Raw genomic sequence first — 18,456 nt, 5'->3', positions numbered from 1 at the left:
TCGTAGAAAGGTTTAACCTTTTCTGCGTAATCCAAAATGTATGTTCTACCAAGGTTCAGGTATCCCAGTATGGATTGGAAATTTTTCAATTATTTTGGAGGTTGGAGCAGCGCACACTTTTCAAAAAAGTTAGCTGCCAGGCTCTTCCCTTCACTTGAGAGCTCATATCCCAAAAATAGGAGATTGAGGTGGGCTCTTTTTAGTTTTTTTAAGTTGATCTTGTAGCCCTCAGAAGCGAATCTCAAAATTATGGTGCTCACCCTGGTCAAGTGTTCCTCTTGGTCATCATCCGTCAGACAAATATCATTGACATAGGACAATGCCTCTTCGTCCAGATTCTGGTCTAACTCAGTTATCCTGGCCGAGAACAACCCCGGGCTGTTCTAATACCCCTGGGGGAGTCGACAAAATTGATCCTGTGACCCTAACGCAGAGAATGCTGTTAAATATCTGCTTTCAGGTGCTATATTTTGGCGGAAAAATCCATTTGAGATATCTAGTGTTGTATTTTTTCCGCACAATGTTGTTCATTAATGCCACACTATGTGCGTTTTGTACTGCAAATGTTTTTGTGCATGAGTTTAGATGTCTGTAATCTAAAACTAGACGACATGAGTTGTCAATTTTCATTACGGGAAATAAAGGATTATTCATTGAACAGGTGCAAGTTTCAATCACACCGTGGTATTCAAGTTGACCGACGATCTCCCTGATCTGTTATTTAGCTTCTTGCTTAATTGAAAATTGTCTGTGAGGAGTCGGAGTAGATTTTAATGGTATCATGTGGTGAGTTGTACCCTCATCCCATCCAACATGGTTTGCGATATGATGCAGGCGCAAGGGCTACTGCCCACTCCCACGCATATGTATGTTTTAAGTATTGGGAAATGGCGTTGGAAAAAGCTGGCATAATTACAGTTTCTTCCTTTGGGCAATCTATAACAATAGTAGGCGGCCAATTTCTTTCAGCTAAAAGGATGTTGTAGCCAAAATTCAGGTTCTCACAAAAGAGACCTTTAATTTTTTCAGGGCTTGTCCCCCTCCATTTGAAGTGTTATTTCATGTAACCTATATGGGACACTTACCCTAATATCAGGTGTTTCCACCGTGATATGTTCACTCAACTCCGCTGTCACCAGAAATTCCATCAGGTTCTGGCGAGCTATTGTTGCTTCTGCTGCGTTGGCTAGCATCGTCAGAGCCCATTCCCCGTTCAGTTGTTGAGTCCTCAGAATTCTGAGCATGTCTCACTTTGAGACCTGCTACCTTCTTTTTGAATTGAGGTTTTTATTTAGACTTTTCTTCTTTTTTGGAAGTGTAGTCAGAAGTGGGTTGTGCGTCTCTGGCCTTTGTACTCTCTTCTTGTCTATGTTCTGACCGTCTTTCCCTCTCTGAGTTTTTCGATGATCCCTGAAAGGAACGAGAGGAACGTGTATCAGTGTCCTGATACCTGTCAGGTTTTCTAATGTTGTCCCTATTCCTAAGGTTATACCTCCTTTCAGAGCGCTCCTGTTGAGGAGACCTACCTCTGGATTGTCTTTATTCTTTTGTTGTTTGTTATTATCCCATTTCTTTTCAGAAGAAGCCGGTGCTTGCTTTGTGTTATCCTTCTCAGGACCACCCATGAGTTGGGGTTTTATTGCTCTAGCCCCCAAACTGTCTCTACCTAATTCAGCATAAGCTGTTTCAGTTATTTTAGGTAATTCATGTTCCTGTTGTAAAGGAGTGAACTCCCTCAGGCATTGACGAATTGCCACAGATGCTGCTTCCCCTTTACTGTTCGCTAATATTACCTGTGCAAAATTACCTAGTAATTTCATGCCCAAGTTCAGAACAGATTCTGCTCCATACTCATTCTGTATTTATCTTAATACATCTGGTTTACTGCTAATGACGGGATACCAGGAGTCCTGGTATATATGTCAGCGAAAACTGTACCCCAAGAGGTACAATCCTCTATCTGGGGTGTTATCCCCATGGGCAAGCTAATTGTTAACATTCTGTGATTTTCATGTGGGTTGGTGTTTGGAAATACCGCCTCTAGCGGTGTTATATTTTGACCCACCCAAAATGGCATTTGTTTAGTGGGCATCTTACCCATGACTGTGTGTAACATTAGTGGTGTAATTTTAGTTGCTGATGTTTGAGTCAGATCTATTTGTGTAGCTGTTGCTGGCTGAACCGTGTGTGTCCTCATCACAAACTGTTTCATGTTTATGTAACGGTTTATTAGTTCTTTATGATGTACAGGTAAGTCTCCTGCTGGTATTGTTTCAATGTCGGGATGTGGTGTGTAGGCCGCTAGTACTGGTCATGTAGCTCAGTCTCTTCCGAGCAGACCAAGTCTTACTCTATTTCTTGTATGGGGCAGGGCACCTTTAAACCAGTATAAATGCTCCTGGTAAGTGTGCGGCACTTCAATGTCCTCATATGTACAATATTTGTTCGGTATTTCATCTTCTGTGTAGTAATGAAATGTTTTTGTTAATGCAAATACTTTTTGCTAGATTTAGTGCTGGTTTACTGACTGAAGTCCAGCGCCCAGTACATGTGGTCTGATCGCTATAGTATATGTGCAATTAGCGAATACCTGATTGGCATATTTACCTTACCTATAAGTCTCTAGTATATGGTACCGTATAGACCCAGGGCCTGTAAGTTAAATGTCCTTAGTGAACTGCCACACTGATTGGAACACCTCGTCAGTGACAAAGTGAAAACACAATGTTAGTCCTGGCACTAAAGCCTAGCATGTCAGTTTTTAAAACTCAAATTCGACTTTGCAAAATAAACCCTTGGCCAGTCCTAAACTCTCCTTTTCAATACTTATAAGTCACCTCAAAAATATGCCCTAAGTACCCATTGTGCAGGGTGCATGGTATTTTAAAAGCTGGACATGTGTTCTTAAGTTTTACATTTCCTGCATTGATCAATCTGCATAGTCGTTTTTCACAGTGGCTGGGCTGACTCTACCATAGAAGAGCACTGGGTTACATTATAACACCTTGTAATGTATAACTGTGGTTTGGGAATAGCTAGACTCATCGTTGAAGGACTCAAAGTAATGGGAATTTAAAATCCAATCTGATGGAAAAGTCAGATTTTAAATGACTATTTTTAAACTGACAGACGGGGAGTGATCCAGTTAAGGAATTTGGAGGAGGGATCCATACAAAGTACACGAAAAATAAATAACCCCCTTAAACAATAGATATAGCATTTATTTTGAAAAGCCTCATAATTGCTCCGAGCCTGAACCTTCAAAAGTACATTCTGTATTAATCAAGAAATGATTTTGCTATTATCTTGTACCTGTACACAAAGGGTCCTCATGACAATTATTAGAAAACAAAGTTGTTTAGCTATTACAAGTAGATAGCATCACAAACATTGACAACATATAGCTATAAATTGTCAATTTATGTAACACAGCTTGACAACCTGGACTTTGCAGATAACCTGGCCTGCTCTCCCATACCCATCTGCAGATGCAAGAGAAGACCCACAAAGTGGCAGCCGCATCATCACAACTTGGCCTCAACATCCACAGGGATGAAACCTAGATCCTGAACGCTAACACTGCCAGCACAACTGCAGTCACTCTTGCAGGCGATGCACTGGAAGAGATTGAGGCCTTAACCTCAATTGAGGCAGGGTCATAGACAAGCAGGGCAGCACAGATGATGACATTAAGGCTAGAATCAGCAATGCAAGGGCTGCCTTTATTGAGCTAAAGAAGATATGGAGTTCCAAGGACCTAATGTTGCAAACCAAGATCAGGCTTTTTAATACTAACATAAAATTGGTCTTACCTCTGTGTAAGCTGGAGCCATCTGGATCTCCACACTTTCAGCACATTCCTCTTGTATTTGGGTATATTTATTTTAAGCATTGTGGAGTAAGGTACCAGTTATGTATTAGCTTATACACTTGTTCTCTGTATTTCGGTTTTTGCTGCCCAATATATCTTCCAATAGCTTTTTCCACTCCTTGGTTGGTATTTCTCTGCCATGTCTTCTAAAAGCCCCACCTTGTCATCATCTCACCAGCCTTTCACCATTTAAAAATACTTGTTATCACTCCCTTGGATTCTGGGCATGCCAATTTTTAGATGTTTTTTTAACCTGTGAGACCTCTAATTGCTCCTGCTTTCTTTGAGGTGTGAGGCACCCAATGTCTTAATTGCACATATGTTAGCCTTTTTTCAGTGACTTTGATTACAGCTTTACATTGAATAAACAACGTAATGGTTCCTTTCACAAATAGATCTCCCGGAATTAGGCATTCCCCACCTCTTCAAATTATATATGCTTGTCTCCCATTGCTGGTGTAAACGTTGGTTTCTAATCAATAGGGCTATGCGGCGATGGGTAGGTAGTAAACCCCAACTTCCTATCCACAACTTCCCAGGTTTTCATGGTCACGTTGATTATATCAATAGCATCCACATACTTGGGTCTAGATTGTTTAGGCAGCCAAAGAATATCCCATAGAGTCTCTCCGCACTACCCATTTCTTGTCCATTTCCCACATGGTCCTGGCCTGAAGGAGCGTCAAACGTGCAGCCAAGTAGTATCTCAGTGAGTCTGGGAGAGCCAAACCCCACTTATCCTAGGAGCCATTAGAGTGTTTCTTGAAACCCTAGCTCAATTAGCATTCCAAATAAAGATTTCTAGCTTTGTCTGCAGGGAAACTCTTGTAATAGGGCATGGCATAGCTTGAAATGAATAGAAGAGTTGTGGAGGACATTAACCCCAACAGTGGCTATCGTTCCTAACCATGAAAGTGGAAGTCTTCTCCATCTAATCAGATCCACAGCTTGGTTGCTTTTTAAGGCTTTATCTCATTGCTAAGGTGAGGGAGCCAGCACCACCTAGTTGTGGTAACCACAACTAGTTTCCTGGTGGTGTTAACATACCTTCTATGGACACATACCTAAACATGGTGACCAAAGGAGAAAATATGACAATACCAACTAAACAACTGAAATCACAAGGCAGTAGGGGTAAAGATGTACATGCACTGGCAATGTTAATTTCTGAGGGCTACATCACAGTTCCCTCTAAGTGGTAGCATTGTCATTCAACATAGAGAGGAGCACATCTGCTAATAGTGCTTTTTACTTTTTTATACTCATGTCGGTCACCATTTATTTATCCTTCAACTGTTTTTAATATTCCACTGGCTCTTCATTCTGCAATGTTTTGCTTCTCATCCATGCCTTTTTATAAAAAAAATTCTCAGCTGTCTGTTGGGGTAATTGAGTGCACAATGATGTGTATTCAGTGCAGGAGAAAAGTCCCCCCCCCCTTGTTAGAATGCCTTTGTCTCACTGCCTCTCACTTAGAAGGTTGCTTACGTTAAGTCATGAGCATGTGTGCGAGAGAAAGGCTCCATGATTTATAGAGTTTTAAGATTGAAATATTTCAGCAATAGATTCAGCAGGAAATGGGTGACTCAGTAAAAGACCTTTTGAGGCGGTGGAAGACGTAGCCCATCAAACGTATAAGGCCGGTGCAGTATCCAGGCAGGTGAATACAAGTGTGCTAACTGTGGTTAGTGATGTTGAAAAGATCGTAGTAAGGGCAGATGGCGGTTGAGGTGTTACGTGTAGAGATCTTAAAGTAGACTGTGAGATTGCAAGCAGAGGAGGAATGAACAAAGACGTTAGGGAGGAAAAAAACGAAGAGCCCAATTTAGAGTTTGGCCGAAAGGGTACTCTTCCACAAATGTGCTTAAGTACCCTCTCCTTCAAACCCTCCATATGCCTGCTTGATTCTGAGTCAGGGGGACTGCTTGGTTTCCTATGGCAGTGTTCCGCCTGGCTCCAACGGTTGAAACATACTCTGGCCACCTACCCATATTTAAAGTAGACAGTCTGATGTTCTTTTTTTTCCCTTCACCCCTACCCAACACATGCAGCAAAATGGAGGGAGCAGACAGTGATTCCCCCTTGTCAGGCTCACACCTGCCCCAACACCCACCTCTTATCCCCTACCTGCCCTCCTGCTGACACTTTCCACCTGCCCAAAGCAGGTGGAAAGTGCCAGCTATTTTCACCCTGGAATTGAGGAAACCCACATAGAAAAGGACCTCCTAGTCCAAGTTGATATTCCCCACTCTGGGAAGAAAATTCCTAATCTCCTCTTTTTGGTGTGGGGATACTGGCCAGACTCATGGATTCCAACACTCCACTATCTCTGCCCAAAAACTGCACTCTCGTAATCAGGGCTTGTTAGAAATTGGGTTACTGGTTTAGGGGTGTAAAACCCTACTCAAAATCTCTGTCAGGTTACAAGTGAAACCCGGATTAACCTATGCTTAACACTCTGGTAACTTGGCACAAAGCAGTCAGGCTTATTTTAGAGGCAATGGGCAAAGTATTTATGCAAAACTTCAAACAGTAAAAGTGAAAACAGAAGAAAAGCCCACAGCAATTTAGATAGAGTAAAATGTAATAAACTATTTGAGACAAAAACAGTAAAAATCCAAGCAGTAGAACCGGAGATGTGCAATTTTAACAATTTAATTGAAAATTGTGCCTAGTAGCACAAAGCACCAACTGTGGTTATCTGGTTTGCCGGAGCAGAACAAAGTCATAGGTTTAGGCTGCGATAGCGCGTGGGCCAGATCCATGAATAACGTTAGGCCTGATGAACAGAGTACCTGAAACACTACTTTGCAGAGCGTTGCGAGATCCCACGTTGAGGATGTGTCACTCAGAGGCAGTCCTGAAGAGCTGCATGGCTGCGATGTGGAGTCATGCTTCATTGTCAAGGATGCCATTGACACGGGGCTTGCGATACAAATTCCTGCGTCGAAGATGAGTCGCGGTTCTGAAGAAGCTGCAGGGCTGTGATTCGAACTCCTGCATTGCACTTCGGTTCTTCTGAAGTGGAGATGTGTCTTTCTGCGTTGGTTCTGCCCACAGGAACCCTGCTGAACTGGCAGAGCAACTTCAGTCACACTTCCAAGGATGCAGGACTGCAGTGCCATACCTGAAGTGGTAGTACTCATAACAGACAGAGTGCAAGTGCTTGATTCAAGGTGGATAGAGACGTTTCTGTCCTTGAGACTCTTATCAGGAGGTCACCCAACTAGCTCTTGGAGTCACTCTGGTGGTCCTGGGATCAAGATGCTGGTCCAGTCCTTTCACACAGGCAGCAGGGATGCAGGGCAACAGAGTAGCAGTCCTTCTTTCGGAGCAGCACAGCAGTCCTTAGTCTTCCACAGGTCCCCTGGTGTAGTGAAGAGTTGGGTCTGAAGGTCCAATATTTATACCTGGTGCCACCTTTGAAGATGGATACGGGTCCGGTGGTTTCTACCCCCAGAGTTGTTTGGGATTTACTGCCTGCCTGTCCTTGCTCCAGCTTATCTGGGGACACAATAGTCTAGTGTCAAGCTCTTTGTTAGTGTGCTCCAGCAGAGGCTTTGTGATGTGCAAGTGTGGTAGGAGACAGCTCCTCCTCCCATCAAGTCAGAGATGGCCCATCCTGCCAACACCTATTCCCCCTTTGTCTCACTGTCTGGAAGCAATACACAAAGGCCAAATGCCAGCTACACTTAGTCATGTGCTCCAGGAAACAGGGTGCAGACACCAAACACTCAGGACGAGAAAATGGCAACTTTCTAAAAGTATACAAACTCAAATACACCTAGGCTGGAATCATTCACCACACTTTTATCTTTTTGGGTTCAGGTTTGTGATTTCCTCATACCTTCGTTTTATTTTTTACCACTAGTGTTTTTAGATCATTTTAACCGTTTTTTAATGTCAAACACATTAGATCACATGCATCACAGGACAAATATGCTCACTTGGGCTTTGTTCAAAACATAATAACAATTATACTTTCACAAAAATTACACATATTACTTGCATCAGCCTCTCCATTGACACACTATTCTATACCTTCCCAAGCCCCATAGAAAACATTGTTCTTGAATTTGTTTTCAGTCTCTAGTGGTTACCATACAAGGCCAATCATTAAATTAAATATAATTTAGCACTTATTTATTATGTAAGTGATTATTTTTAAAATGTGTGTCTCCTGAACACTGCCACAGGGCTCAAGCTGTATCTCGATGAGTCCCAGCAAAGTTGAAACCACTCTGGGTTTTCTTGTTTTCCTATGGATATGGTTTAGCATTTCAGTCTAGACCAGGGGTCTCCAAACCTTTTAGTACAAATATTCCCAGGCCGAAAAAATTGCACATTTACCAGCTTTGACTTTTTTCATTTTTCCCCTTTTCGCTCCATCTGTTTTTTCTATTATCTATTTTTCTTTCCTTCCTTCTTGTCCATTCTCTATTCATTCCTTATTTCCATCATTCTTTCCTTCTGCCCATGCTTTTAGTTTATGCTTCTCTCTGGCTGTAGCTTTCTATCTTTCTTTATGTTCCTGTTTAATTTTCTTCCCTATTTTCCATGTTTACTTCTTGTTCCTATTCTTCTTGTCATTCTCTTTTGTCCTTTCCATTCTTCTTACCATTCTCCTGTCCTTCCTTCACCCCCCCTTTCCGTCCTTCTTTTTATTATCCTTCCATGCATTAATCTTCCTTTCTCTTCTTTCCTTCCATCACCCTGTCATCCGTTTTTGATTTCCTCTTTCCATTATTTAATTCTACTTTTCTGCTTTCCTTATTTCTCTTTCCAGTTTTTATTCCTTTCTTCTTGCTACCCTTCTTTCCAAACTTAATTTTTAATTTCCTTCCTTCTCTCATACTTTTACCCCTTCCATCCTTCTTTCCTTCCTTCTATTCTATTTATGTACCTACGTTCTATCCTGCTTCCTTTTAACTTTCAACTGTTCATTCCTTATTTGCATTTCTCTTTCCTTGCTGGCTCACTACATTTGTCCACTTTCAAAACTTTGAGCTAGTAAAGTTTTCCGAAGCAGCCAGACCCAATGGCAGAACACTATAATGCCAGCAGTAGTTTAAAAGGAAATTACCAACCTACTGTTCAGTTTCTGGAAATGGATTGCTCCTCTGCTCCCACAGAATCAACAAACCAATGCAGCTTGACTGGTGTTCCCCTCCTCCTTTGTCCTTCTTCTGTTTTCCTCATCAGCTTTCTGCAAAAAAAACCTCAATTTCTACATGATAAAAGAGTCTGTTTTCTTTGTGTTGCAGGACATCTTTTTAATCACTCGGTCTTATGGCCATGTCTGCTATCTTTCCAACAATATCAGAAAGAAAAATAGAACACTTCCTAGAATAATACATTTTTTTTTTGTCCTTAGTTCTATTTTTATAGAATTAAGGATAAACAAAAAATGTATTGTTCTAGCCAATGTTCCATTTCTCCATTTTTGACCTATCCTGACACCTTGTTGCTAAAACTGGTAAAGCATATAGGGCCAATGCATAAAAAAATGTTTTGCCATTCCCTATTCGCAAATCTTTGCGACTCGCAATTAGGGAATCGCAAAGCGGCATGCATGAAAGTGTGCAGGACACTTTCCGCGATTCCTAAGGGGTCGCAAATGACCTACCTCTATATATTAATGAGGTAGGTTCCAATTTGCGATCCCCTAGAAATCCAAAAATCAAAGGGATGGGGGCCTGCTGATATCAGCAGACCACCTTGTCTGTTATTGCTTTTAAATAAAGCAATACTTTTTTTTGTAAAGCAGCCCGTTTTCCTAAAAGGAAAACGAGATGCTTTACAAAAAGAAAAATTAAAAGTTTTCTTTACATTTTTTAATGTCTGCTCTTACAAATGCTTTTACAAACATTCACAAAGGAGAAGGGGTCACTTGGGGACCGTTTCCCATTTGCGAATGTCTTACCACCTACATGAAGTGGGTGGTAAAATGCTAATGTTTCGCGACCGCATTCACAGTCGCAAAACACTCATGCACACTGTTAGGATTCGCTATTTGGAAGGGACGCCCTAAACACGCCCCTTCCAAATAGCGAATTGGAAACCCATTTTGCGATTCGGTAACAGGTTACCAAATCGCAAAATTTAATTTGATGCATCGCAAAAGCATTTTTTGCGATCGCAAATGGGCCGATTCTGCGACTCGCCCATTTGTGAGGAGAAAAATGCTTGATGCATCTGGCCCATAGCTTTTACACTGTTCTTAAGGTCAGGAATAACGCTTAAATAAATTAATTAGTATAAATCCAAGGAGACCAGCGGCGTTTTAGTCTGCGGGCCAGATAAAATCTTGCAGTAGTTTGGAGACCCCTGGTCTAGACTAGTGTTTCCAAAACTATGGGTCAGTCGCAAGCTGATATTTGGTGCGTCGTGAGTCCAAGCAATAAATAAAGATGCCTTTAAATTCAGTTTTTATCATATCACATTCACTGCGCTTCAAAGACAGAGGTCAAATGTCATGCTGTGTCTTCTGACAAATATCTGCTTATATTTTTTAACTTGGGGATTGGTGTTTAAAACCTCCTTTCACTTTGCACTCACAGAAATAAAAGCGAATTGTGTGAAAATCTTGCTGGGGTACTGAGAGTGTGAAAGGAAAAGCTGTAGGATGTCATTTTTTGTAACACGCAGCAAAATATAAATACCTGTAAATTAACTGTAGTCATTCAGCAGTTTGGAAAGTAAATAAAAAAGCAATTTCTTTTTGTAATTCTGAATTGGGATGGGAGAAAAAATGTTAATAGGATCAAAACAGTTCAATATACTTGATGCACAAATGATAAATATTCAATGAACCCCAATTTCCACACACTATCATTTGTGTGGAATATAGTTTTATCAGTAAGACTGTATATGTGTGAAAATTTAGTGGCTATTTCAAAGGAAAATGCACTGTCTGTAAATGACAGCGCTCTGCCTGATGATGTTTAGTTACAATAAAAAAACGCACACCTAATGTGGGTGGGTTGCAAAAGTTTGTTGTTTTAAAAAGTGGGTTATGGTTCTAAAACGTTTGGGAAGCACTGGTCTAGACAATTCCCGTTGGACTAAACCTAGGAGGATATGTAAATAGTTGTGCCCCTTCTATGATTGTATAAGTGAGCCAAAAAACAGTGGTATGGGATAAGTCCAGAGTGATTATCAGTGGGTCATATCAATACAAGCATTTCCATCAATGTTTACTGTATAAATGTTGCATCCTCAGGAGTGTGGGTATGTCTAAGCACAGACCATTTGCTGGCTGTGCCCTAGAAACCTAAGCTGCAGTTCCCGAATAAAGCCCTACAATGCTAAAAAAAAGGGGGCTGGTAAGCTTGTTTTCCTGGCCTGGCAGTTTGGGATGGGCCACTGGAGCAGCATCAATGCTAATTTTGAATGAGGTTGTTCCTGTTCTGTAATGGCACTGATAAGCTAGAGCCATATTTTGGAATGGTTCCAGAGTAATTATCAGTGGTTCAGACATATTCACACATCTCCATTCATCATTTTGTGCTGTTTTATTCATCCCAGCCTTTTTGGGATGTTTCCTTTATGTATCTACGTCCTACGTGTTCTCTCTCCACCATAGATACACAACATAGTTTACTTGTTCTATTCTAATATATTTTAGTAAATTGTAAGTTGGTACGGTGCTTGTTGTCCTGGCAGTAGTTTTTAGGTCTCACTTTTCTTGGAGTAACCTTACATTTTCCAAATGAAAAATACGTGTAGCGACACAATATTTGTATGTAATCAATAAACAGTGCTATCAAGCACGGATTACGGAACATGCCCCAGGTAGTTGAGTAGAAAGTTTGCATTAAAGTTAGGTTGCTATAAAAATTAAACAAAGAACCTTCTACATTTTTCTTTTTCAAACTATCTATTAGTTAAGAAAGAAACAGGTAGGTGTTTATTTACCACTATAGCATAACCTATAATGTTTGTGGAGAAATGTCTTGACTTTATTGTCCTCAGCAAGCTCTTTGGTGTTTTTCAAAGTTTCTCATGCTGGTGGGATCCCTGATCAGCTCCTTTGGTATTCGGATAGTTGTGTATATCGACGAGATGTTGATAATGTCATGCCACAATATGTCTTTAGTGACTCAAATAGAGCCATGTATGTCCCTGCTGCAAAACCTAGGTTTTCTGTCTCATATGATTCTGTTCCTGGGGATTGTTTTAGACTTGACAGATCCATCTCTTTTCTATCTCAAGTCAAAGATAAAGACAATAAAGAAGGAGATATATTCTGTTCTGAGAGTAGTGTCGTAGGTATGTTTCCACATCCATCAAAGCAATTTTTTCAGCCCTCTGCACTCCTAATCGAAGCCTCCAGTCAAGCCATACAATTCAGATTTGTCTGTCTCTTACCCTGACTCTCTTTGTTTCTTTCTCACTTTCTCTCCTCTCACATCTCTGTTTACTTCTGTGTCTCTGCACCTATGTGAACTACACTTTGAAAATTAAGTATTGCTTTCAAAACATTTTCATAGGGTGGAATCGCACCTCTGGTAGGTCTTCTGCATTCAAACTTGGAAGATGTTTTAGTGAATGCGATGAATTGCATGAAGGCATTGAGTAAAGGAAATCCACCAAACCAAAAGGCAATTGCAGAAGAAGGGGCTATTCCCATTCTAGTTGAGTTTCTATCCTCCAAGACAGGTAATAATGATTATATACATGGTTGTTATATTATCTTGTCTCGTTTGTCATCTATTCTACCCACTCAAATTATTTTAAAATTATTTAAAGAAGAATTCCTATTTTGCACATTTAAAAAGTTGGTGTTTCAGCTTTTTTGTAGTTAAACAGTCAAATACTGCAGCATTGTTTACATAATCATTGAAAACATAAATACTTATGTCTGAACAAACTGTAAATGTCACCGGGATGACAAACTATGCAGTGTAAAAAGGGGCCATTAAAAATATGCATGGCAGAAAAATGTGCTATTGCTTATTGAATTTAACAAGTTATGATCTGAAGTGAAAATATGTCATGTTTACATATCGATATTTGTTACCCTTTGGCATTCATTTGGTTTTAGAGTGCTGAGCCCAATAAATGTTTAAGTCCCACTAGCATTAGTTGACCCAGGTCCTTCAATATTTTTCCAATACAGTGTTCCTCCTTAACTTTGCACTTTACTGCTACAGTTAACAAGTGATTGACATCCACCACCCATGATCCGAAGTACTATGCAGGATATCAGTTATAACCGTGAAAGCAGTCGTCAAACAAGTTGTTTCTATTTAGTGTGTGCAGTACATCTGGTCTCTGCTTGTTGGGCCCTTTTGCAGAGCTCACAGTACTAGTGCTAAGCTAAGAAAGAGGAAAACCAGACGAAAAGCACCTTACACCATGTCCAAACCAAGGTGAATTATTGATTGTCCAAACCCTACAATGTGTCTTTGTGTAGGCAAGCTGGACAGCTAGACCAAGCAACAACAGAGTAAACTCTACCCCTATAATTGAGAGATGTACAGTCTATCATACATAAAATCAACAGAGAATGACACTCAAATCGGATTAAGGTAATATGGCATACAAACACTTGAAGTCACCAAACTGAATAATACAACTCTTTTTTTATTTCATTTGTTAATATCACTTTTTATAATACATAAATAAAATTTGTTGGATTTTTTTTACAAAAATAATCACAATGAATGAATCACATAGTGCATTAAAACAAAAAATAAAGGTGTTAAACACACACAATAAATATCTGGAATTTATACAAAAAGGAATATGCCACAGAATAGAGGACAAAACAGGTTCCCAATCAGGGGAGAACAGAGAAGGAATGTTTTTGATCAAAACTACATACACTCAAATTCGAACAGCTCACATTCATACAACATTACATAATTCATTCAACAAAAGACCAAAGACACTCGTGGGCCCAACTCAAAGCAGTGGCATAGGTGATCCCAAGGTATTCTGATGGTTATTCAGGATAAATGTCGAAACACTTATCTAGAGTACATAATCAATGGGAATGGAGAGGGCCTAATTAACAACGCCGACGCGCGTTTCGGTGAGACAACTCCAGCTCAGGAGTACCACCTTCTTCAGGGTGTAAGAGACAAACCCCCACAAAATGGGACCTGCGTTCGAAATTGAAAAAGCAAAGGGATGTTCCGTGCAAATATGTTCTAAATCAAATTTCACTAGATTCCACAGGAGCTAAAGGTTCTAGGAGTAGATCAATCAGGCAAATATTGACAGGAAATAGATTAAATGCTGTCCCCACTTCTCCTATTTTTATATCCTATTTTCGGTTCGGTAAACGGGGAACAAATCCAAAAAGATGCCCTCCTGGGACCTGAGCCCAGATAACTGTTCCACGAGCCCGCTTTGATAGGCAAACAATCGCAGGATACAAGCGGTGTTTTCAAGGTAGCAGGGCCATAAAGGTCAATTAACTTGATAATTAGGTTCAGTGTCGGAGCTCAATCGGCCGTAGTCCAAATAGCGGGAATCTCACGAGAATGGTCGCGATAGGATATAAAAATAGGAGAAGTGGGGACAGCATTTAATCTATTTCCTGTCAATATTTGCCTGATTGATCTACTCCTAGAACCTTTAGCTCCTGTGGAATCTAGTGAAATTTGATTTAGAACATATTTGCACGGAACATCCCTTTGCTTTTTCAATTTCGAACGCAGGTCCCATTTTGTGGGGGGTTGTCTCTTACGCCCTGAAGAAGGTGGTACTCCTGAGCTGGAGTTGTCTCACCGAAACGCGCGTCGGCGTTGTTAAGTAGGCCCTCTCCATTCCCATTGATTATGTACTCTAGATAAGTGTTTCGACATTTATCCTGAATAACCATCAGAATACCTTGGGATCACCTATGCCACTGCTTTGAGTTGGGCCCACGAGTGTCTTTGGTCTTTTGTTGAATGAATTATGTAATGTTGTATGAATGGGAGCTGTTCGAATTTGAGTGTATGTAGTTTTGATCAAAAACATTCCTTCTCTGTTCTCCCCTGATTGGGAATCTGTTTTGTCCTCTATTCTGTGGCATATTCCTTTTTGTATAAATTCCAGATATTTATTGTGTGTGTTTAACACCTTTATTTTTTGTTTTAATGCACTATGTGATTCATTCATTGTGATTATTTTTGTTTAAAAAATCCAACAAATTGTATTTATGTATTATAAAAAGTGATATTAACAAATGAAATAAAAAAAGAGTTGTATTATTCAATTTGGTGACTTCAAGTGTTTGTATGCCATATTACCTTAATCCGATTTGAGTGTCATTCTCTGTTGATTTTATGTATGATACACTGTACATCTCTCAATTATAGGGGTAGAGTTTACTCTGTTGTTGCTTTGTCTAGCTGTCCAGCTTGCCTACACAAAGACACATTGTAGGGTTTGGACAATCAATAATTCACCTTGGTTTGGACATGGTGTAAGGTGCTTTTCATCTGGTTTTCCTCTTTCTTAGCTTAGCACTAGTACTGTGAGCTCTGCAAAAGGGCCCAACAAGCAGAGACCAGATGTACTGCACACACTAAATAGGTAGAGTTTACTCTGTTGTTGCTTGGTCTCACTGTTCCCCTTTTTCTCTACCCATATTACGCTACTAGGGGTTGCCCTTTGTTCTTAAGCTGGACAGCTAGCCAGCTGTGGAATCTTTTTTAGTTATGTATTTAAGTAGTTTTGTATATCGGTAAAATGTTTGAGGCAGTACTGGGCACTGATGGTGTTTAAGTGCACCTTTCAATTGGTTTCTGTCTGAGATCTTCTCATGTAATACTGATGGGCAATAGAATCTCAGTACTCAAGGAGCTGTACTCAGAGGATTTACCAAAAGAAAGAAAAAGTAATGTGCATTAATAATTATTAAATGTTTTTCTTGAAATAATTACATTAATTTATCTATCTTTAAATAAAATATATTGTTACATTATTGTTTTAATTCAAAATAGGTCATTAACATATTTATAATTATATAATGAATATGTACTATTTGTACATATTTTTAACATTAAGTTATATTTATTTATATTTGTAACTACTTTAAATAGCATTATTTTTTTATTTTTTTGAAAACCTTTATTAACCGCAGTTGCGTCATTTTACAATGTACGTTCACTAACCAAAGTGTCGGATCAGCGAAACAAAACACACATGTCCAGATGGTGAGACACAGCCATTCAGCCGGCAACCCGGAGGTCCGGCGGCAATATACAGGTGAACATTTGTATAGGAATCAGGTGCGTACATTGGGTAAAAGTGGGTCTATGGTGCTTTTCTGTGTTTTGTCGTGGTGCATATAAAGCGCATTACCTGCAATAGAAGATGGCGCTGTGTTCCAGCCCACATTTTGGCGCCTTCGGTTGTCACCCAGGCCCGCAGGGGGAGTCGCAGAAGGCACCGAGTTTACCCCCAAATGCCAAGGTCTCCAGGCAGCGGAGCATTGGTGTCCTGTTCATGGTGTAGGCTGGAGCGCGACAAGGAGGTTACAGTATAGCTCACAAAGACATATATGTCAGTGTTGATATCCAACGAGCCCAGTGTGCAGCTTCGCAGTTTAGCACTATATGCGCGGTGCGTGGCGCGCCATCGTCCCCCTAGCGGCGTGCTCCCCAAGCCGCCGAGTGCCTGAGTATATCTGGTATGCAACGTTGCGCGCTTCGAGTGGGATCGTTCCGCGTTTTCCGGGCGTGACCGCCACCCGCGCGTAGTGCGCGTCATTGCTGCCTCATCAGTATTATTCAGGGCACGCTAGGTAGGGCAGCTCCTCTGGGGCGCCGGATAACACTCCCAGCAATTGTTTTCTGTGGTTGGATAGGGATGCGGTCAGGGAGCATAACCAACAACCAAACTGCTCCCTGTGTGTGTGGTGCGATGGGAGGGATCAGGATTAGGGTCATAAACTCGGGTGGGGTCCAGGGTAAGGGGGGGAGGGGGGGGAGGAGATCATTCTGCGTTAGAGTAGGAGAGGACAGCAGCTGCCAAGTGGGGCACAGCTGGGCCACATGAGAGGCGCATTAAGCAGCAGGTCGGAGGGGGGGAAGGGGGGGGGGAGAGAGGAGGCTGTCAGAAAGGCCGAGAGCCCGCAGCGCCTGCGTCCGCGGTCTTTTTAATATAATTTAGCATTATTTCCAATGGAGTTTTATTTTAAGTCCCTGCCTCTATTACTTTCTGTGGAAGGGTGTTGCAGAACCAGTGTGAAAAGAAGTAAGTTGAGTTGTTAATGTCAAATTGTTTTTTCTCCTACCACTAGCCCTCCGTCCAGGGTGTGGTGTAGTTCTGAAAGCCTATGACATGGCCTCTAAAACAGAAGTCTAATTCATGTCCTTCAATAAAGCTAGATGCAGCTGATACATCAACACATGATGGAACCTTTCCACCAAACCATTACTCCTAGGATGATGAAAATATTTGTTTGTGTGTCATATCCCAGATATTTTTTGAAGAATTCTTTCATTTCCATTGACATCAGCTGGGCACCATTGTTGGTTAACAACTCCTCAGGATACCCTTCCCTTGCAATAATGGCTCATAAGAACTCAATAACCATGCAAGTAGGTACATTCTCCACCATTTTGACTTCAAGCCAGTTTGACAAATAATCAATCAGTAGCAGGGCAAATGTGGGTGAGATAACCAATACCCCATAGGACCTGAAATATCCAAAGCAAGTTTGTTCCATGGCATGCTTGGAGACTCAATAGGTATAACAGGAGAAGGCACAGTGATGTGAGTCTTATTGCTAATAACACATGCACTACAATTTCTTACTTAATGTTCCGCAGCTTTGCCTAAGCCCCGCCACCAAAAATCATCTCTTATCCTATGTTTCAAAGCTCTAATATCACCATGACCACTACTATGTGCAAGGGAAAGAACTTTTCTTGCATGCCCTTAGGCACTACCAGCAATCCGCAATATCTCAAAACTTGATCAACTACTGACAACTCATTGGCAACTTTAGCAAATGGCAATAGCTCATTCCTTAAAGTTTTTGTATTTGGCCAACCAAAGTTCACAATTTTTTTCACTTGACACAACGTTTCATCATTGTCAGCAGACTTAAACCATTCACTCTGACACAGCACTCTATTTAGAAATTAATAGATCATATATACTATATTGATTTCAGCCATTTCATCACTGTACTTTTTCTCAACCCCACACAACGGTAAACTCAATAAGCAATCATCCACAAAGTTATTTGTTCCTGATACATATTCAATTAGATATTGAAATTCCTGTAACTGATATTGCCATTTAGCAATTTGCGACATGGCTTTCTCACCACCATGAGAGCTAAACAAATCCACCAGAGGCTTGTGGTCAGTATGCAGAATGAGTTTATTACACCACAAATAGTTCTTAAAATGTTCCACACCCCTCCCCGTAGCTAAGGCTCCTTGTTCATTGGCGGAGTAGGTACATTCTGCTCCATGCAAAGCCCTAGAAGTGAATGCAGTTATGTCTTCTTTGCCATTGGTACATATCTGTATCAACAGTGCACCTAAACTAGCATTGCTGGTGTCTGTCATAACTATCCTTATATTGCTAGTATTAAATGGTTTAACCCTTTCGCTGCTAGGCCTTTTCCC

General features: G+C 40.8%; 1 protein-coding gene across 1 annotated transcript in view; it reads left to right on the top strand.

Moving 5' to 3' along the window:
* Positions 1-18,456, top strand: part of ANKAR (ankyrin and armadillo repeat containing) — a 1,190,398-nt gene that overhangs the window by 842,771 nt on the left and 329,171 nt on the right. The window contains exon 18 of the mRNA XM_085646861.1: positions 12,364-12,532. Within this exon, the coding sequence (XP_085502987.1) occupies positions 12,364-12,532 (169 nt within the window). The remainder of the gene's footprint in view (positions 1-12,363; positions 12,533-18,456) is intronic.

This window comes from Triturus cristatus, chromosome 3_2 (genome assembly GCF_964204655.1).
Source record: "Triturus cristatus chromosome 3_2, aTriCri1.1, whole genome shotgun sequence".
Taxonomy (NCBI): domain Eukaryota; kingdom Metazoa; phylum Chordata; class Amphibia; order Caudata; family Salamandridae; genus Triturus; species Triturus cristatus.
This window is presented reverse-complemented; position numbering and strand designations above follow the sequence as displayed.